We start from the raw sequence: 22,490 nt of genomic DNA, 5'->3' as shown, positions 1-22,490 counted from the left end.
GACAACACTTCTCTTTGCCTTTACTCATTCATATTTTTTAATCTTTTATAAACCTAATCTAAAAATTAAAGTAACATAGTCAAAGGGAAAACTGTTGTCTTTAATTATTATCCTTGTGTCTTAATTCTGGACTTTCAAGTATCTTTCATTGATTAATGTTGATTTGCCAACTTTTTCTTTTGCTATGACTTTCTTATATTTTTCATTTAATGCAATTTTCTACATAACTATCAGCCAGAATTGGAAAATGCGTAAACATCTTTTTTTAAATATTCAAAATCTGAACAGAGTTCCTACAGTATTTTTTTTTTTTTTTTTGAGAAACCAGTAATGAAGTTATCAGAAACCTTAAAAGAAAAAAAAAAAAACCTATGGCTTCATTACAGAATTGGAGTGAGCAAAATTCAAAATAATTCAGTGGGATGAAATTATTGAGTGTTAGTTTGTGGGATTTTGTTTGCGGATATGGTTTGATTCCTTGTTTTGTTTTTCTTCTTTTTGCTCAACTCTTAAAACACTTTTAAAATAATTAAGGAGAAAAGATAAGGGAAGAAGATGGAAAGAGAACTATATCAGATATGATGTAGAGAAATTACAGAATTATAGCTTTCTTCTGAAATGTGTGTGTGTGTATATATAGGCCTAGGTAAATATTAGCCTATAAATAAAGCCTTGCCTAGGGAATAAAATTTTTATCTTGAAAGTTACAAAGTACAAATTCTCTGGGACATTTTGTTTCTGTGTTACAGTTTTTATTTCTTTCTCTCAACAGTGGTCCTTCTGGAGAAGAAATACAGTTATGCAGCAAAGCCATTAAAACATCAGATATTGACAGTCCTGGCCATTTTGAGAAGCATTATGAATCTGGTTCTTCTAGCACTCATAGTGATAGTAGCAGTGATAATGAGCAAGACTTTGTTTCCTCCATTCTACCAGGAAACAGACCAAATGCAACAAGGCCACAGCTGCACAAGAAAAGCATAATGAAAAAGAAAGCTGGTCAAAAAGTTAACTCTCAACCTGAAAGCAAAGAGCAAACAGTAGTAGATGTCATTGAGCAGTTAGGCAATTGCAGATTAGATAATCAGGAGAAAGCTACTGCTTGTGAACTTCCTTTACAGAATGTAAATACACAGATTTCTTCAAATAGTTCTCTGCAAAAAAAATTAGAAGCTTCAGAAATTTCTGATATTAAATACAGTAGTTCAAAAGTAACTCTTGTAGGCATAAGTAAGAAAAGTGCTGAGCATTTTAAGAGGAAATTTGCCAAATCAAACCAAGTTTCTGGGTCAGCTTCCAGTTCATTGCAGGTGTGCCCTGAAATTGCAAAGGCAAACTTACTTAAAGCCCTGAAAGAGACTTTGATTGAGTGGAAGACAGAAGAAACTTTGAGGTTTTTGTATGGCCAGAAGTATGCATCTGTATGTCTAAAATCCTCCTCAACCCCTCTGGTTAAAGAAGAACTTGATGAAGATGATACGACCTCTGACCCAGGTAGTCATTCTCCTGCCTTGCAGGAGTTGAACAGCTTGGATGAGTCTTTACCATTTAGAGCCTCAGATACAGCCATTAAACCACTGCCAAGTTATGAGAACTTGAAAAAAGAAACTGAAACATTAAATTTAAGGATCAGGGAGTTTTATAGAGGACGATATGTTTTGAATGAAGAAACCACCAAATCACAAGACTCAGAAGAGGTATGTCTTAATGACAATTTTTTTTTTTAATATTGATTTATTTGGCTGCACCAGGTCTTAGCTGCGGCATGTAGGATCTTCAGTCTTTGTTGTGGTGTGCGGGGATCTTTTTTTATTAGTTGGCAGCATGCAAACTCATAGTTGTAGCATATGGGATCTAGGTCCCTCACAAGGGATCAAACCCAGCCCCACTGAATTGGAAGTGTGGAGTCCTAGCCACTGGACCACAAGGGAAGTCCTTTAATGATTTTTATTTTTCCATACTGCTAATACATGGAACAATCACCATAGTAAATCTTGGAGCAGGAAGAAAAGTACTGAAAGAATTTAAGAAAGAAGCGTCCCTTAATCATTTGGTTTAAAATGCCATCTCCAGTATTGACATTGAAAGTGAAAGTCACTCAGTCGTGTCTGACTCTTTGTGACCCCATGACTATACAGTCCATGGAATTCTCCAGGCCAGAATACTGGAGTGGGTAGCCTTTCCCTTTTTCAGGGGATCTTCCCAACCAAGGGATCCCACATTGCAGGCAGATTGTTTACCAGCTGAGCCACAAGGGAAGCCCAAGAATACTGACGTGGGTAGCCTATCCCATTTCCAGCAGATCTTCCCAACCCAAAAATCGAACCGGGGTCTCCTGCATTGCAGGCAGATTCTTTACCAACTGAGCTATCAGGGAAGCCCAGTATTAGCATTATTATTTTCAAAATAAGTTTGTCCTAGAAAATTTTCATGAATATTTAACCTTGTTTCGCTAATGTAGAAATAGCCTAGAATTGTGGGACAAAGTTTTCTTTAAAACCTAGTTTTCATAGACTGTCTAGACTCTGAAAAGACTTTTTTCTTTGTTGGTGTATATGCTTTCAGATTTCTACATAGGTTGTGTATCTTTGTGTTTTATTTCCAGTGGGACTCTGGACGTTTATGGGAGTAAATTTGTGAATTGAATAGTGAAATATTTGGTTAGTATTTGGAAAGCATGCTCACTTAAAATATGAATGAAAATGACTTAGTAAAGGAGATGTATTGGGAAAATAGAGGACATAGGAGAAAATGGAAAAAGCACATTTGGGTAAACCTATGCTATGCTAAGTCACTTGAGTCGTGTCCGACTCTGTGCGACCCCATAGACGGCAGCCCACCAGGCTCCCCCGTCCCTGGGATTCTCCAGGCAAGAACACTGGAGTGGGCTGCCATTTCCTTCTCCAATGCATAAAAGTGAAAAGTGAAAGTGAAGTCGCTCAGTTGTGTCCGACTCTTAGCGATCCCATGGGTTGCAGCCTAACAGGCTCCTCTGTCCGTGGGATTTTCCAAGCACGAGTACTGGAGTGGGGTGCCATTGCCTTCTCCGTGGGTGAACCTAGATTTGATTATCTGCTCTGTCATTTACAGCTGTATAAAAACTTAGTCTCTTGAGTCTAATTGCTTATCTGTAAATGGGATTATAAATGGCTTCCCTTGCTCAAGTGTTATGAGTTTTAAAAGTAATGAATATAAAACGTTTATCACAGTACCTGACATACAATTGGTACTCAGTTATATGTAAGTAGTTATATGTAGAAAGTGATGTATGCCACTGAGATTTAACGGGATAATATTTCAATTATCCTATTTTGGTTGATGTGTAGTTTGGGAAATGAAGTAATTTGACATGAAGACAAATAGGTGATAACCTTGTTGTTAGCACAGAAGTTTGTTACTAAAGATTTCTGAGTAAATATGGCTATAAATTAAATGACACCTTGGAGATTTAAAACGAGAGTAAAAGTAATAAAGTAAAAAATTTAGAAATTTCTTATATTTGTATAGAATGTTACCTACCCCAACAGTTTACTTGTATTATTAGACAGCAGCCATAAATTTTACATGAAGCTTGGAAAAACATTGATCTCTGTTATTCAGTTATATATTCTTTTATGCCTATATCATTTTTATGCTTATAAGCCTTAAGAAGAAAAAATTAATCCCTAAATTTGACTGCTTCTGTTTTTAAACCTCTTTCACTAAAAGTGAAAGTGAAGTAGCTCAGTCATGTCCAACTCTTAGAGACCCCATGGACTGCAGCCTACCAGGCTCCTCCATCCATGGGATTTTCCAGGCAAGAGTACTGGAGTGGGGTGCCACTGCCTTCTCTGAGAAAGAAAGTGAAGTCACTCAGTTGTGTCCGACTCTTTGTGACCCCATGGACTGTAGCCCACGAGGCTATAACACGGACTCTAAGTGTACAGCTCATTGCATTATCATAAGTGAATATACCAGTGTAATCACTACCCAGGCTACAAAATTTGAGTAAACCAGAAGCTCAAGTATGTCTCCTACAAATCATTACATCTTTCCAGAGTTAATGACTATCATAATAACATAGTTTTCCCAATTTTGAACTGTATGTAAATAAATTAACTCTGTATATAATTTATTTTATGCAACATTGTGCTATATGTACTAAATCACTTCAGTCATGTCTGACTCTCTGCAGCCCCATGGACTGTAACCCACCAGGCTCCTCTGTGCATGGGATTCTCCAGGCAGGAACAATGGATTGGTTTGCCATGCCCTTCTCTAGGGATCTTCCCCACCTAGGGATTGAGCCTGCATCTCTTATATCTCCTGCACTGGCAGGCGGGTTCTCTACCACAAGGCTTCCCTTGTGGCTCAGACAGTAAAGCGTCTGTCTACAGTGCAGGAGACCCAGGTTCAATCCCTGGGTCGGGAAGTTCCCCTGGAGAAGGAAATGGCAACCCACTCCAGTGTTCTTGCCTGGAAAATCCCATGGACAGAGGAGCCCAGTAGGCTACAGTCCATGGGGTCGCAAAAAGTCGGACACGACTGAGCAACTTCACTTCACTTCTTCTCTACCACTAGCGCCACCTGGGAAGCCCTTGGAAATTCCCTGGCAGTCCAGTGATTGGGACTTGGCACTTTCACTGCAAGGGCCAGCATTCGATCCCTGGTTGAGGAACTAAGATCCCACAAGCCACACAGTGTAGCCAAAAAAAAAAAAAAAAACCAGTATGTATGTTTGTGTTGCATATAGTTGTAATTCATAGTTTTATTGCCGTTTGGTATTCTATTATATAAATATATCACAATTTATTAATGTTAATGAGTAGGCTGTTTCCAGTTTGGGAAACTATTAAGAACTATGCTGTTATGAACTTTTCTTGTGTGTATATATATATATATATATCTCTCTCTTAATGTATATGCATTTCTGTTGGGTATATATCTAGGACTAGAATTTCTGTGTCATAATGTATGCATATATGCAACTGTACTAGTTAATGCCAAACAGTTTTCCAAAATGGTTCTGCTTTGTATTTTCTGCTATCTATGACAGTTTCCATGATTCTGCATTCTCACCAATACTTGATATTGTTACTTTTCACCATTCTGATGGTATTGCTTTTAGGTTATAGTACATTTCTCTGACCATTGAGTTGAGCACTGTTTCTTCTGCTTATTGGCCATTTGGATAGTTTGTTTTGTGACATACCCGTTCTTGTCCTTTTTTCTATTCATCTGTTTGAATATGGGGTGCTGGGGAGGGAGTTCTTGTTGATTTGTAGGAATTCTGTGTGCAGAATTCAAACCCATTTTTGTGTATTACAAATATCTTCCACTGAGATTTTCCTTTTCATTTTTATTAACGGTGTCTTGAACCCAGTTTATTAATTGTTCCCGTAGTGACTTCTTTAAGAAATCTTTTCTTAGCTTGGATTATTTCATCTTCTAGAAGCTTTGTTGTATTTCCTTTAACATTTAGGTCTGTAATTTATCTGGAATCGATTTTTGTTTATGGTGGGGAGTATCAGTCAGATTTCTTATTTCTCTCTGGGGAAATGTGTGCACACTGCAGTTTGAGAAGCACTGTTGATTTTTCTTTTCTTTCTTGTTTGTTGGTTTGTTTGCTTATTCCATAAGTAACTGAGAAAGATGGGAAAGGTTGGTCAAGATTTCTTGCCATAATTATAGATCATTTTTCCCTTTAGTTTTCTGAATTTTAATACTTTGAGACCATGTTCTTAGGTGTAAATGTGAGATTGTCATGTCTTCTTGGTAAATCAAACCTCTTAGCATATGGAGTAATTTTTCTCTACGTTTATTTAATTTTGGTCTTACAAGATCTACTTTGACATTAGCATTCTTTCATTAGTATTTTCAAGGACTAGCTTAAAAAAAAGCCTAAACTGATAATCTATGTCTTTTGTGTGAAGAATTTAGTCTATTTACATTTAATGTCATAATTGATACATTTAGGTTTAAATCTCCCATCTCACTTGTTGCTTTCTGCATGTCCCATCTGTTCTGTGTTCTTTCTCTCCTTTCTTTCTTTGGATCCAGTATCATTATTCCATTTTTTTGTCCTCTGTTAGCTTGTTTTTATACGTTCTTTTACTAATCATTAATTGGTTTCCCTAGATTAAAACTTGAATCTGTGTCTTACTAAAATTTAATATAAGTTAATACTTTGCTTCCTGGACAGTTAGTACCTTAGAAACTTACATTTACCCACTCAGCTTAACATGCTCATACTGTTGTGCGCTTTTATTCTCTCTGTATTTTTAAATCCTACAGGATTGTTTATAATCAATGTTGAGTTGGATTTGCCCAGTTAATTACTCTCTTACTGTTCTTTATGTCTTCTGCATCTCTATTCTTTCATCCAGGAACATTCACTGTGGGCCTGAAGAATAGCCTTTTTTTTCATTAGTGCCAGTTTGCTAATGATGAATCGTCCCAGTTTTATTTATCAGGAAATTATTTTACTTTCACTTTTGAAAGATATTTCCCTGGACATTAAATTCTAAATTAGCAGTTATTTTCTTACAGCCCACTAAAAATACATATTCATTGTCTTTTGGCCTCTATTTTTTTCTCTTATTTGAAAATACCTTCTTCCTTTAGCTACTTTTAAGATTTTGTTTTTTTTTTTTGTCCCCTTGATTACCAACAGTTTTTGATTGCTTTGCCTAGATGTGATTTTATTTGTATTTATTATTTTGACTGTTACATACTTAAATCTGTGATTTCTTTCATTAGTTTTGGAATATTCTCAGGTAGTACCTCTTCAGGTATTGTTTCTGTCCCATTTTCGTTTTCCTCTCTACCTGGTACTCCAATTGCAGATATGTTAGTCTTTTTCACTGTATCTTCTGTCTTTTATATTCTCCTGCACTTTGCATTACCCCTGGAAGGGAGAGGTGTGTGACTATGTTTCATTCTGGATATTTTCCAAATGAATATTCTCTTTTCAGTCCTTTCTACTATGTTATTAAATCTATCCATTGAGTTCTTTTAAATGCTATATTTTTCAGTTACTAGGGGTTTCATTTCTTTCTTTTATACGGTTTCCCATTCTCTGCTAAGATTTTCCATCTTGTCATTTTTTTTTTTAATATATTCAGCATAGTTATTCTAAATAAGGCTGATAGTTTCATTACATGGATTTCCTTAAGGGTTGATTTTATGAACTTGTGTTTCAGATTATGGTCATATTGTCCTATTTTATGTGGCAAACATCATATAATAAAAAATTACAGAGATAACTTGACACCCAGGCTGACGTTATCTTCGTCTAGAGCAGATTTGTGTTTGCTTCCGGCAGCTTTGCAGCCGTCCCAAATCACTTTAATCCAGTCAGTGATTAAGGCAATTGGAAGCTGGGCTTCAGGCCCTGCAGCAGCGAGTCTGTTTCCTATTCATTCTTATTGGTCTCGAGTTTGGGGAAGGTTGACAGTACCTCTTCCTTTTTGGCATGCCCCAAACTTTGATGCTTAGGTTCTCAGTATCTAAATTGCCTCTTCTAGAATTAGTCAGTGCCTTCTCTGGAATTACTTTCTCCAAAATCTCAGACCATAATTCTTTACCGTCTTACTTAGCTCTCTGATTCTTTCAAACAAATGTGGGTTTTTTCCCCACATTTGTTCTCTTTTTCAGTTCTCAGCAAGAAGAGTGGTTTGAATTATCTTGTCTGCCATTTCTAGAATTGGAGTTTCCCAAAATATATTTATAGTATTTGATAGTTTTAGTCCTTTAATCTCCTACATTTATATGACATTTAGCATTTTACAAAGTCTTTTTCTATACATTTTCAACATTTAATAAAGAAGGTGTTAGTATCCCTATCATACAGATGAGAAAAGGCTCTCAAAAGAGGGCAGATGATCAAGCAAGTTAACACCAGCCTGCTGACTAAGTAGATACTCAAATTTAAATCTTCTCCTTCTGAAGTCTGATTTTTAGTCTACCATATCATAGGTATAAACTTTTGTGTTTTAATGTGTTATTATCAAAGAAAGAATATAAATTTATGATTTTATTTTGCTTTGTTTAAAAATGTGATTCAGCATGATCCCACCTTTCCACTGATAGATTCAAGTTCTCAGAACCAGATCAGAAAACGCATCGTACTTGAAAAATTGAATAAAGTGTAAGTATGTAATTATCATTCCACTTTTATAATATCTAAAAATCAATTTGATATTTGTGGGTTTATAAGTTGTAGGTGTAATCCTTGATTTTTTAATTTTGAAAAATAATACATAAAGTTTACATGGATTTCTTCACCTGAGAAACTTGCATCTTTAAGGTGTTCTGCCAAAGCATATTGAAATTGTTTTGTGCTGAAGACAGAGACACATAATAAAGACAAAAGTTGAGATTATGGGACTAGAAAACCAAACTACCTCACTTCCATTCAATAATCTAGTGAAGTCAGGGAAAAAAATATCAGAGCTGGACCCATTTAAATACTGATTTGTGGTAAATGTGTCATCAGTTTCACATGTGAATAAGATTTTATAAAGGTTTAATGGTTTATTGACTTACTCGGTAGATATGCATATTCAGAGAACCATTTCACACTCAGAAGCTTGAGTTTTGCACTTTAGTTTTGAGCTTCCCGTAGTGGAAATTGTTGTTCTTGTAATTAGCCCAGTCATAAATGACATTTGAAAATTGCAATCTTGGTTTCTCTTTCAAAAGGAGCTTGAAAATCTTTTTTCCAGAGATGTGACGGATGTCTTGAACTTTTCAACTTGCATTTTTCTCTTCAGCAGAAAAGACAGAATGGTTTTTTCACGCATTACTTAAGGTGTTGTGCACATGAAGAAGCCTTAATTCTGTAGTAGTTCAAAAATTAAAAGGCCTTTTCTAGCAGCCATAGTATTTTGAACAGCTTACTTTTCTAAAGTTTACATTTTAAATAAGTGTTTAATATTTATTGAATGCTTGTTATGTGTTAAGACTTCATATATACTCTGTTTTGCCTTTTTTCTATTCTTCATACTTGTACATTTGTTTCTGTTAAAATTTAATTTATATAACAATATAAGTTACCAGCTGTCTGACTTAGGATAAAAAGGTATCAATCCTTCATTTTAGTTACATAGGTTCTCAAAGTTGGGATAGATTAACTATGCTAGCATGTAATTGATAGGTAAGGGTTTATGTGAAAATGGTTTTCTAGACTTTTTAGCTAATGAAAGCACCCACTTTTAAATTTAAGACCACACAGCCATGTCACTGAAGGAATTCCGTCCCTTATGGGTTTTAGCTGCAACAGGAGATCCCAAAAGGAACTTTGCTAGAATCCCAAGTTATTAATATTAGGGTGACAACTAAATCTGAGAAGAGGTAGAATTACTAAAAGGAGGAGAAGCACAAATACTGAAAACAAAATAATAGTGACATAGGGATTTTTTTTGTTTCATTGTTTATGAAAGCAGTTAATTATTTTTCTCATTATGAAAGTTAACACTTTATTATAAAAGTAAGACCTTTTCTGGTTTCTGATTGGAACAAACCAATTATACAAAAAATTTATTTTAGAGAATCAAAGAAAATGAACTATGCTCTGGGTATTAGATGATATTAAGGAACTGTTACTGGTTAAATATGATTTTATTATGGTTTTATACAAAAATGCACTTGTATTTAGATACATAAAGAGTAATTTAGGGGTCAAACAAAGGACATGGTTTACTTGAAGATATCACAAAAAAGGAAAAATGAAGCAAATGGAACAAAATATTGGGAGGCTAAATCTGGGAATAGAAATGAGGGGTTATTATTTTTTCTGTATTTTGGAACATGTTTTAAACTTATATAATTTTTAAGTAATACATTCTTATTCCAGAAGGGTTAGGCTGTGCAAAATGATATAATTAAAGAAGTGAAAATCACTGTAATCACAGTTATTACTATTAGTATTTTGATGTTCATCCCTGGTATATATGTGATATATATGATGTGTGTATATTCATTCCCTTTGGTTCCATATGTTATAGTCTAAACCTAGAGAAAATGACATGCTTTATATATATACTGTGTGTGATATACAATTGTATTATAATATGTATGGTTTTATAAAAAATGGGACAACTTCGTGTGCATTTTCTACTTAACATTTATCATGAATATCTTTCCACATTAAAATATATAGATTGATGATATTTTAAAGGTTTTATTTTATGGTTACATCATAATTTATATAACCATCTACTGACACACATTTGTTGCCAGTTTTTCACTACTAAAATACTTCTCCAATAACTGTCTTTTTTTATGTTTGATTATTTCTTTAGGATAAATTTTGTATAGTATTGATTAAAACTGTTGGGTCAAACAGTGTCTGCATTTAAAATGTTAGTATATATTGTCAAATTGCTCTCTAGAAATGTACCAGTTTTTACCTTACCAAAAGGATTTAATAAATATTAAATCCACATTCCTGTAATGCTCCATTTGGAGGGCAATTCCTCTGGCCTGTGTTCTTTCCATTTGTTTAATATTTGAAAGTGAAAAGGTAAGAAAGAGACAAGAATATAGATACCAGCCAAAATATTTTTTCATTTCAGTGCCTCTTTCTGTAGCATAGACTACAAAATAGAGTGTGGAGTTACTTTGAAATATTTCTTTATGACTTCTCACCAGTTAAACCTGGCTTAACTGTCTCCACCTCAGAGTCATGGTTACCTACCTATGAAATATCCAAACTTAGGCAAGAACCCCCAAAATGTATCTATATAATTATATTTTTTAGATGTATCTGCATAATTATATTTTAGTAGAAATTTATTTTTTAAAAGAAATGTAATTTTTATTTTCAGATTGCCTGGACTTTTGGGACCTCTTCAGATTACATTAGGAGATATTTACACACAACTTAAAAATCTTGTCCAAACTTTCAGGTTAGTATTAATACTACGATTTTCCTTCTCAGTTATTTTGACTTTATGTAATTGCCTTGCAGAATCCATAGTAGACTAAGGCATGAAGAAAGTAAATGATTTACCTTCATTGTCTTAAATCTTAATACACTGTTTTCTCTTCCACTGACAACATTATTTATATCTTCGGGGGGTTTTGTTTATTTTTAAATTTTTATTGGAATATAGTTGATTTACAGTGTTGTGTTTTAGGTGTACAACAAAGGGAATCAGTTATACACATATCCATTCTTTTTTAGAGTCTTTTCCCATATGGGCCATTATGGAGTACTGAGTAGCGCTCCCTGTGCTATACAGTAGGTCCTTACTGTTACCTTAATGTTGATGTAATTCCCAGTCTCCCAGTTTGTCCCTCCCCACCCCCCACTTATATCTTTTGTTAAATGCAGCCTGTTATTTGCTTAAACTTTGATATGTTTAGTTTGGATAGTTTATTTATGGAATAATCTAAAATTAAGGAGAATGATATATGAGACACAAAGGTAGCTAGTCAGTAATATCTTGGATTTTACTGAACTAGTAAATAGATATTAAATGACCGGCACTTCTGTATTGTTCAGCACTATGGACAATATAGAAGAAGCCTAAAGCCCACCCTCGAGGAAGAACTCCTGTGAGAAGATAAGGTGAGCACAGGGAACAGTGCAAAACAGTGGATAATTTAGTTTTGAATAGTGTAGAACAGACTTTGAGTGACAAAGACAGGAAAAGGAAGACTAGAGAATATCAGTTATGAAGTGGAAGAGTCGGGATTTTTCTACAACTATCAAGGTAAAAATACTCCACCAGGCTAAGACGAGATTCTCTACTAAAAAGCATTAGAGATAAGCCGCTACGTATGTTATGAGTAGAGATGTATACGAGATGTACATTTTGACCCAGTGCCAATGACCAAAAATTCAATTAGTTTTTATGTGTAGCCAGACAGCACCAAGATAGGATGAACTTCTAGAGTAGAAGAATCATTTCATCTAAAAAATTAACTATTACTATAGTTTATTGCTAACAATAGTAGTATTGACACGTTCAGTTCAGTTCAGTTGCTCAGTTGTGTCCGACTCTTTGAGACCCCATGAACTGCAGCACTCCAGTCCATCACCAGCTCCCGGAGTCCACCCAAACCCATGTCCATTGAGTCAGTGATGCCATCCAACCGTCTCATCCTCTGTCGTCCCCTTCTCCTCCTGCCCTCAATCTTTCCCAGCATCAGGGTCTTTTCAAATGAGTCATCTCTTCACATCAGGTGGCCAAACTGGTTGAAATGGAGTAAAAATGTTCTTAGATGCTTGTTTTATCAGTCAGTAGAAGAGTAGAATGCTGTGGTAATTACGTTGCTTGTGAAAACATAATTTTATATATAAACAATTTGTAAAATTTTTCACTTAGCAAAATAGATTGACAGTTAATACAAACATTCAGAAAAATGTTTTCCGATAAATTATTTAATAAGAACTAAGATTCAAAGTTGGAGAAGGCAATGGCAACCAACTCCAGTACTCTTGCCTGGAAAATCCCATGGGCAGAGGAGCCTGGTAGGCTGCAGTCCATGGGGTCGCAAAGAGTCGGACACGACTGAGCGACTTCACCTTCACTTTTCACTTTCATGCATTGGAGAAGGAAATGGCAACCCACTCCAGTGTTCTTGCCTGGAGAATCCCAGGGACAGGGGAGCCTGGTGGGCTGCTGTCTATGGGGTCGCACGGAGTCGGACACGACTGAAGCGACTTAGCAGCAGCAGGATTCAAAGTTTAGGTATGTCTCAAAAATTCTTCATCTTCAGCTATTGAAAAGGATCATTTGTAACACTTTATGATTAAATCTTAAGTCTTCATAGACTTAAGACAATTATAAGTTGTCTTAAGACATTCTTGTGGAGTCTAGAATGTTTATATTTGAAAGTGAATATTGAGGGAATAACAAATCTGAATGATATGATTCTAATTACTGAGATTGTTACACCCATGCAATCACAAGATCATTGATCACACACAGGTTTATAAATGCCAGAAATGGTGCTCAGTTTGGGCTAGACCTTTGGAATACTGACTAACTGCTTTGTAAAAGGAGGATTTGGGCCAAATACCAAGACCAAAGCCGAACTTCTCTGTATTCCTTTTTCATTAAAAGAGAGAGTCTGTGTCATATACCTATCACAAAGCCATACATCCAAAAGAAGGAGAAAAAAAAAGTGTTTTCAACTGTCTATAGTTATGATAAAGTTTGAATGCACAGTGTTCAGGATTTATTAAGGAAGTAAATATATTAAGATAGCTTAACTGAGGGAAGATGAAGACCAGGTGTTGCTCTATTTCATTGATTTTTTAAAGGACTTGGCATTCAGTTTCTTGCAGACAGTATTTAATTACCATTCTGAGCAAACTGGTTAAGACTCATTAGAAAAGATATAAGAATAAAACCTTTAACCTTGAACTACAGATAGGAACTTTGTACTTCATTTTTAACCCCACTCACTTAGAATAAATGAACAAGTGATTCAGTTTATTCTGACTGTATTTTCTAGCGCTATTTTTCTGTCTAATTGCATGTTTTCTTTTTTAAAAAAACTATTCTGAGGATCTCAGAACTTACTTGAAACCCATTGAAAAGAAATGTTTGGCTACAACTCAAGATTGCCACATTATTACTTTCATATGCCCAAGGAATTTAGGTATTTCAGGTTGGAAACTACTCGCTGTCCAGGCTATTTGTATTTCGGTGTTTTGAAGCAGCCCTGATAATAACATTTAGTTCATGTCAGTACATGGACTCAGTTTGGTAACTACTGTGTCCTCGACTGTGCTTGGCACTTTACACATGTTATCTGATTTCCAAAAAATAGTTGTATTATCCTCATTTTATAGGTGAGAGATGACAGATTAAGTAATTTCAAATTACACAACTAGTAGTTGGGTTTAGACCCCAAATCTAAGTCAAGAACAGAGGTCTTAAGTGGTCTTACCACCAAAAAAAGAAAATGGTAACTGTATGTGATGGAAATGTTAATTTGCTTGATTTTGGTTGTCATTTCACAATATATTCATATATCAAAACATCAAGTTGAGTACCTTAAATATATATATAATTATTATGTGTCGATTATACCTCAGGAAAGCTGGAAAAAAATTTTAAAGAGTTTACTGTTGGTTTTCTTGGTAATTATCACTATTAAAGGTTTTTTTTTTTAAGTAATTTTATTTATTACCTCTCTAGACCCCAGGTAAGAACTCTACTTGAAATGGTTGTTACCTGTGAAACTAAACCTCTGTGATGTCTAAGCTAGCCAAGACAAGAGTTACAGTGTTCCTTAGTCTAGTAAGAGGTAACCAACAGATTGTAGAAAAGAGGAAACTCACATGTCATTTTCCTTTTATATTTATAAACTGTTATCACCTTTTTCTGTCATTCTTACTATATAAATCTTTTCAGGGTACTTTCTGCATTGTTTACACTAAATTAAAATAAAGCCTAGATGAAACTATTGTTTCATGTGTGGGATTTGCTTCATAATTATCAAGGTTAGGGGATGTTGAATAGGAGGTTGTATAGATGAAATATGATTGACCAGGATTTGATAATTCTCAGTTGTGATGACTATATGGGAGTTGATTTTATGTTCTATTTTTATATATGTGTGAAATAAATTTCAATTGTAATTTTTAAAAAGTTTCAGGGAAATAAGCCAAAAAACTCCATTTTGATGGTGTGTTTAGTCACTCAGTTGTCTTCGACTTTTTGCGACCCCACGGACTGTAGCCTGCCAGGCTCTTCTGTCCATGGGATTCTCCAGGCAAGAATGCTGGAGTGGGTTGCCATGCCTTCCTCAAGGGGAACTTCCCAATCCAGGGATCAAACCCAGGTCTCCCGCATTGCAGATGGATTCTTTACTGTCTTGAGCCACCAGGGAAGTCTGTTTTGGTGGAGGGGATGTTAAAAAACCTTGTTAAGTTGGTTTTTCCAAATATTTACTCTTTAGTACCTGCATGTCAAAATCTTTTGCTTAAATTGAGTTTGCTCTTTTCAGTAAAATGTCAGTTACTTATAATACAGAGACACCTCTGGTAAGATAATGCATTTTGGGGTCTTCAGATTCTGGCAGGACAGTTTTAACAGGTATGTGACTGTAGGCCAAGGCTTCTAGGTGAAGTCTCTGAGGAAACACCATATAAATGACAGTGACTAGTGTTGGGAGATCTTTTCAATCAATACTGGTGGTGGGAAAGAGTTGACATAAATAACCGTGTCTTTCTCTTTGAAATAGCAATCAATAATTGGAACTTGTAGAACAATGATTCTTAAGCCAGTTGTGCGTCAGAATTACTTGAGCTTTTAACGATGACAGATGCCTGGCTTCACCCCTAGAGATTGAGTTTCATTTGGTTAGGGTTGGGCCCAGACATTAGTATTTTTCAAAAGCCCCCCCAGGTGCTTCTGATGTGCAGCCAGAGTTGAGAGCATGTTAGAACTAAACATAAAGCAGCTTTTTCACCTTTTTGAAGAATCTTTCCCCAGTGAATAGAGCTGTCCTTTCCACTGAACTGCTTCATAGGCATTTAGCTGGAATGTTACATTGATTTACCTCTCATAGTGGTTCCATCAGAAGTTACTTGGTAATGATTAACTCGTCAGTGTTGAAGCAAGATATTTTCTAAATATGATTTGAATTAAAATTATATTTTGACACAAGTCCTTTTTAAATGTCATCAGTGATGACTGAAGGTATTTTTTTCTAAATCTATATTGAATTTCCAATTATATTTTGAAACTATGGTTTTAAAATGTTTCCTTTCAAATATTACTGTTTTAATTTTTGAATTATCACTCAAAATAGTGTTTGTTTAGCATTTGTGCTTGAAATTATTTTGGTTCTGCAAAAGGGAAAAATGTGATAGCAGGTAAAATTTTGCTGTTCTGCTGCTTAAAGTGCTTTGAAGTGAAAGCAAAGACCTTGTTCCTCAGTGCCTGAAACAGTTTAGAGCAGGCATTCAATAGATTTTTTTGTTGACTCAGTAAATAAATTCATGAAATCTAAAATTTGTCTTAGCTTTGAGAGATTTGAGTATTACAGAAAAGGAAATTCTATTCACTGCTTTTGCAGTTTTATTTTATCCTTCTTTGCTTATCTTTCTTGGGCCTTTTTTGGTTATGTGCTAGATTCTGTTTTAGTTGCTACAGGTGAAACAGTGAACAAAATAAAATTCCTTCTCTCATGGAACTATTTTATTAGAGAGGATATGTAAAATTTTTAAGACAATATGTGTGTTATTATTATGTGGTAATACACCCTTTTCCCAGTTCCATCACCTCCTTTTCTCCTCAGAAGCAGGGAAAGAGGGGATGGATGGTACCAAGGAGGGAGGAAGTTGTGATTTTATATAGACTGGTCAGGGAAGACCTCATTAAGAAGATCCTATTTGTATAAAGACCTCAAGGTTGTTAAGGGAACAAGCCATGTTGCTATTGGTGAAAATATATCAGACAGGGGAACAACAGGTAAAAATGCCCTGAGGCAGAAGAAGGCCAAGTATATTCACAGAATACTAAGGATGCTGGTGAGGCTGGAGAAATGAGCAAGGCAACAATACAGAGAGAGATGGTTAGAGAAGTAAAGGGCAGGGATTGGCTGTAGTATAGGTATATAATCCTTGGAACCATGGGCATTCTTTGACTTTTACTCCAAGTGATATGGAGAGCAGTTTGTGGATTCTGAATAGAAAGTTGACATGATCTGACATATTTTGGCAGTATCACTCTGGCTGCTGACTTGAGAATTATAGTAAATGGTCAGAGGCAGGAAGACTATTTAGGATGCTCTTTCTGTAATCTGCTGCTGCTCCTGCTAAGTCGCTTCACTCATGTCTGACTCGGTGCAACCCCATAGATGGCAGCCCACCAGGCTCCGCCTGTAATCTAGGCATAGATTAATAAGTAATAAGTGGAAGTAATAAAAAGTGATCAGATTTAATTTTGAAAATAGAACCATCAAAATTTGATGACTGATTTTGACATGGGATATGAAGAGAGTCAAAAATTTGGTCCTGAGCAACTGGATGGATTCTGAAGGACTGAGTAGCCATTTACTTAGGTGGAGATACCTGCAAGAGAACCCAGTTTGGAGAGGAAATAAGAAGCTCAGTTTTGTTATACTAAAATTTTGAGATGCCTGTTAGACATTCAAGTGGAAATGAAGGTAGATCACTAGTCCAAGTCTGGAATTCAAGGAAGAGGTCTAGGCTAGATATAATAAATTTGAGAATTGTGAGCAGGTAGTTATCTAATATTTAAAACTGTGAGCTTGGATGACACCGCCAAGGGAATGGGCATATATAGAGGTGAGGAGTGACCCAAGAGCAGAGGCCCTGGGGTGATCCAAAATTAGAAGGTCTCTGAAGGCATGCCAGGGAGAGGAAGGGGAATCAGGCAAGCAGAAACCAGATGAAGAGTGTCTCCTAAGGAGAAAGGAGTGATCAGCCATGTCAACTGCTTCTTGTAGATTAAAGTGAGAACTGAGAAATGTCCATTGGATTTGGCAACATGGATATCTTTTGTACATTTAATCCTCACAAGAACCCTATGAGGTAGATAGTACTATTGTCCCCAATTTACTAAATTAAATAAAGTTTAACAGTCACTGAACATGTCCAAGGTAAAACAGATCTGAATATTGAAACCATATCTGTCAGACTCTTCAACCACTATTCTTGCTTTTTTTCCCTTTAATATTTACTTATTTGGCCAAGCCAGGTCTTAGTTGCAGTGTTTGGAATTTTTTTTTTTTTAGTTGCAGCATGTGGAATCTTTAATTGCATCATGTGGGATCTAGTTCCCTGACCAGGGATCAGATCTAGCCCCCTCCATTGGGAGCACGGAGTGTTAGCCTGTGGACCACCAAGGGAGTCCTTGTACTTGCTTTTTATATCAAGTAGATTTTTTGTAGACATTTTAATTATGGGAAAAAAAGTGAGTTAATATAACAAAGATATGCTTATTCACTCAAAATTAATAGATATTAATATTTTATAAGGTTTGATTGGCATACATTTTTAATAAAATAAATATCAGTTAATTTATTCAAAAAATTAATTGAACCTCTCTGTCAGGCATTTGTTCTGGGCATTTGGAGTAAATATGTGAAGAACACAAATATTCCTGCCCTCAGTCAAGGTAAAACAGATAATAAACAATAATTGTATGTTAGAAGGTGAGAAGTGGTACGAGGATGAAGTAAAATACACAACAGAAAGGGAAGCTAAGAGTGTGGGGCTGGGAGGTGGAGAGAGTTACACTTGCTAATGGTGTGGCCCAAGTAGACCCTGCTACAAAAGTGAGGTAAGAAAACTTTTCAGACGGATGAAATCACCAGTTCCAAAGACCTAAGACATGAAGTCCTCTTTGTCCTCTTCCCCAGTCCATTCTCCTTTGCTCCCCAGAAGCCATCAATACTCTGAATTTCATATGTATCTTTCCAGTCTTCATTTTATACTTTTAGTACATACATATATGTCCATAAATATGAGAATCTGTTCTTGATTTGTATAATGTCATTCCATACTTGCTGTGTTTCATTCAAATTATGATGAGCAAAATGTGTAAGTTTAGTTCCTTCGTTTTAACAACTATTTAATATTCTCTAAAAATGCCACAATTATGTTTCTGTTATAAGCAGTGTCACATCAAATATCTTCATGTACATTTCCTTATGCATAGCGAGAGTTTAAGGTTTATATTGAGAAGTTATTCAGTTTCAGTTTTATTAGGTATTGCTAAATTGATTACTCACATTAATAGCATGTTTAAAAGTAAAATTTCTTCGTGTCCTCAAAAACCCTTAGTATTGTTAATCTTTTATTTTCACCAAAGTAATGGAGTGAATTACTGTTTTTATATTAATTTCTCAGCTTAATGATGAGATTGAGCTCCTTTTCAAATATTTACTGGCCATTCCGCTTTCCTCCTCTGTAAATTGCCTGCTCAAGTTAATTTATTGGCTGTTTTTTTTTTTCCCTCTCCAAAGACTTTATTTAAGATCAGTTTTAGGTTCATAGCAAAAGTGAGAGAAGAGTGCATTTACTTACGTCCCCTGCCCCCATATCTGTGGCCTTCCCCGTTAAAACCATCTGCCACCAGAGTCATACATTTGCTAGAATTAACGTACCTATATTAATGACATCATTCTAAGTCAGAGTCTGTGGTTCATTCTTGGTGTTGTGCACTCTATGGGTTTGGACAAATATTGAATGACATCTACCCACTATTACAGTATCATAGGGTATTTTCACTGACCTAAACATCGTCTGTGTTCTACCTATTCATCTATCCTCCCTTGCCCCATAGTTCCTGGCACCAGTCCCTTCTTATTAATATCTCCATTATTTTACTTTTTCTAGAATGTCATATATTTGGAATCATACAGTCTGTAGCCTTTTCAGACTGACTTTTTTTACTTAAATAATATGCATTTGAAATATCTCCATGTCTTCATGGCTTGATAGCTCATTTCTTTTCAGGGCTGAATAATATTCTAGGGTCTGGATGTACCACAGTTTGTTTATCCATATACCTACTGAAAGATATTTTGGTTGCTTCCCAGTTTTCACAGTTATAGAAATAGAGCTGCTGTGGACATCTGTGTGCAGATTTTTGTGTAGACATTAAGTTTTCAAGTCCTTTGGGTAAAGAGATACCAAGGAGTGTGATTGCTGGATTGTATAGTAGGAGTATGTTTAGTTTTCAGGAAATACCAGATTGTCATCCAAAGTTGCTGTGCCATTTTTTTCCCACCAGCATTAAATGAGAGTTCTTACTTGACATCCTTGCCAGCATTTGATTTTGTTGATTATCAGGATTTTGGCAATTCTAAAAGTGTAGTGCATCTCATTGTTTTAATTTCCACCTCCCTGATGACATATGATGTAGAGCATCTTTTCATATGCTTATTTGCCATCTTTTTTTTTAATTTATTTTTAATTAGAGGATAATTGCTTTACAATGTTGTGTTGGTTTCTGCCATATAACAGGAATCAGCCATAAGTAAACATGTTTCCCCTTCCTCTTGTGCTTCCCACCCCAACCCCCATGTATCTTCTTTATATATATATATATATAAAATTGTATTTAGTTAGCTGTTTTTGGCTGTGCTGGGTCTTATCATGGAGGGAGCACAGGCTCTAGTCACATGGGCTTCACTGGTTGCAGCACAAGGACTCAGTAGTTGTGGCTCTCGGGTTTAGAGCGCAGGCTTAGTAGTTGGGGCACATGGGCTTAGTTGCCCCACAGCATATGGAATCTTCTCGGACCAGGGATCAAACCCGTGTCCCCTGCATTGGCAGCAGATTCTCATTTCATTGTGCCACCAGGGAAGTCCCTGTACAGGTTTGTTAATGAAATGTCTCTTGAGGTCTTGGACCCATTTTTTAATTGCGCATTTTGTTTTCTCATTGTTAAGTTTTAAGATTTCTTTGATATTTTGGATAACAATCCTTTATCAGATATTTTTGGCTGCTTTTTATCAGCTTATATCATTTTTTTATTTAGAGTGATCCTTCTAAAAGTTTTCTGAGAAATAAGATAACTACAATGTACTTTATTGTCATCAACTGCTAAGTGATAGATTTTACTTCTGATTTTTTAAAACTTTTCTTGAATAAAGATACCTAGTCTTAAAATTTATCAAGTCAACTCTGACTTCTGAAAATTATGGATTATGACATTCCTTAATTGCCTGCTGCCAACCTAGCAAAAGCTGAATTAAAATCAGAAATTGCTTACCTTGTCAGTTTTAATAAAACATTTGATTAGGGAAAAACAAAAGATACGGTTAGGAGGCGTGTCTGTGTTCATGTGTTTTAATAAACCATTCAGTTTAGTTCCCCATATTGTTCCTATATCCCCATCTTGTCTAACAGTGGTATTGTTATAAATATATAAATGTGAGGCTAGAACACTTCCTTCTGAATATCAAGCCACATTATTATACTGTTGACTCTTTTCCATCAAATATAACAAGGATTAAAAAAGTGTCCTTTAACACATGATATCATAAAACTGAGTTTATCTAAAAATAGCAAGTTTATGTATTTAACTGTAACAATCTTTTGGTAAATTTTACCTGTCTTTCAGATTAACAAATAGAAATATTATACATAAACCTGCAGAGTGGACCTTAATTGCTTTGGTGTTGCTGTCAATGTAAGTACTCTTTCAGATTTTTAATTCTAAATACTAAATATGAAGAATTTGACTAGGGAAAAACAGAGTTAATTCATTAGTTTTCTAAACTTCTTTGGAAAATATACCTTTATTTTGCACCAATTTTCCTTATGATAGAATAACTTTCATGTAAAGTGATAACGCTGTATTTTGATAAGCTGTTGTCGTTCTCTTTATATGTTTAACTATCTTTTCTTCTCAGGGCATTTTTTTTCTCAAATATTATTTGTAATCACTTGAAAGAAAAAAACACCTCCATGTGGGATATACTCAGGCTAGTCCATTAATTTCATTTTTAACAGTGCATTTATTTTATTAATGTTAAATGGCCTCATTATTTTACATCTATATTTTTACCAATATAGCTAATGCTATTTTATTTTTCATCATGGTTCTTATTATTAATATCATCAGAAAAGTTTTGTTTTCAAAATCAATGTAAAATCAAACAGATTTAAAGGAACTAAAGTAGATACTACACAAGCATATATAAAACATTTAATACTCGTTCACCTCTTAAGAAATCACTAGTGGTCTCTAAGGCTGTCTTTGAATAGAGTTAAAACCATCTCGTAAGTGTAGTGTTTTTCAGCTTGAATTGCAAAAGTCTTCTTTTGAAGACCATTCATTACTGCATTATTGTTATTACTTGATGCTTGTTAGTTCATTGAAGCCCATAGGACATTGAATACTTACTGGACACTCACAGGTCAAGAAGTGTTATGAGCCAACCTCATAGCATCTCCAGCCCTACATTTCTTTCTTTGATATTACTTCAGTCTGACATATTATTCTGGCTTCACTGTCCCAAGGAAGGCTGTGCTGGGAAGCATTAGAGTAGGCTTCACTGAGCCAGCATCTGTGTCACCCAACGAGATACAACTCACATGATTCATTAAATCAGAACACAGAAAATAACTTTACTTGAATGCCCTGACATAAATTTTTTATCAACCATAAGAACAAATCTTTTGTCATTTTTACTATTCAGTGTTCCAGTTGAATTGGTAATTTGTGAAACAGATCTTATTAATTTTTTAGAAAGTTGTTTCCATTTTATGAAATTTGTAAATATTTTGCTCACTGGCAAAAAAAAAAAGTATCTCTGCTCACCCACCATATCCTATGCCTGCTAATAAACCCTCATAGATAACTGTTTAACTGTACTTCTGCAATTCATTACACTAAAGGGGAAGTAACTTTTTTGGTTGACAAGTCAGAGGCCCAAGGCTTAGAAGTAATCTCAGAATCTTGCTTTCTAAGCCAGTGACTGGAAGTATTATCTTAATGAGCAGCTGCTTACTGAGGATGCATGTTAGATCCTACTTCTTTTTGTATCAAACTCTTGCCAGATCT

At 35.2% G+C, this 22,490-nt stretch overlaps 1 protein-coding gene across 20 annotated transcripts in view; it reads left to right on the top strand.

Moving 5' to 3' along the window:
* The window catches only part of RPAP2 (RNA polymerase II associated protein 2), a 126,985-nt gene that overhangs the window by 29,225 nt on the left and 75,270 nt on the right, over positions 1-22,490 (top strand). For 18 of the 20 annotated variants that reach the window (XM_044944693.2, XM_044944688.2, XM_006061340.4 and 15 more), the window contains 4 exons: positions 773-1,697; positions 8,046-8,128; positions 10,809-10,889; positions 21,045-21,113. In XM_044944693.2, coding sequence (XP_044800628.1) covers positions 773-1,697; positions 8,046-8,128; positions 10,809-10,889; positions 21,045-21,113 — 1,158 coding nt within the window. Of the gene's footprint in view, positions 1-772; positions 1,698-2,605; positions 2,661-8,045; positions 8,129-10,808; positions 10,894-21,044; positions 21,114-22,490 lie in introns of those variants that run through there. The other 2 variants (XR_006551809.1, XM_044944695.1) reach the window with 2 other exon arrangements.

The sequence above is a fragment of the Bubalus bubalis genome, chromosome 6 (assembly GCF_019923935.1).
Source record: "Bubalus bubalis isolate 160015118507 breed Murrah chromosome 6, NDDB_SH_1, whole genome shotgun sequence".
Classification (NCBI taxonomy): domain Eukaryota; kingdom Metazoa; phylum Chordata; class Mammalia; order Artiodactyla; family Bovidae; genus Bubalus; species Bubalus bubalis.
This window is presented reverse-complemented; position numbering and strand designations above follow the sequence as displayed.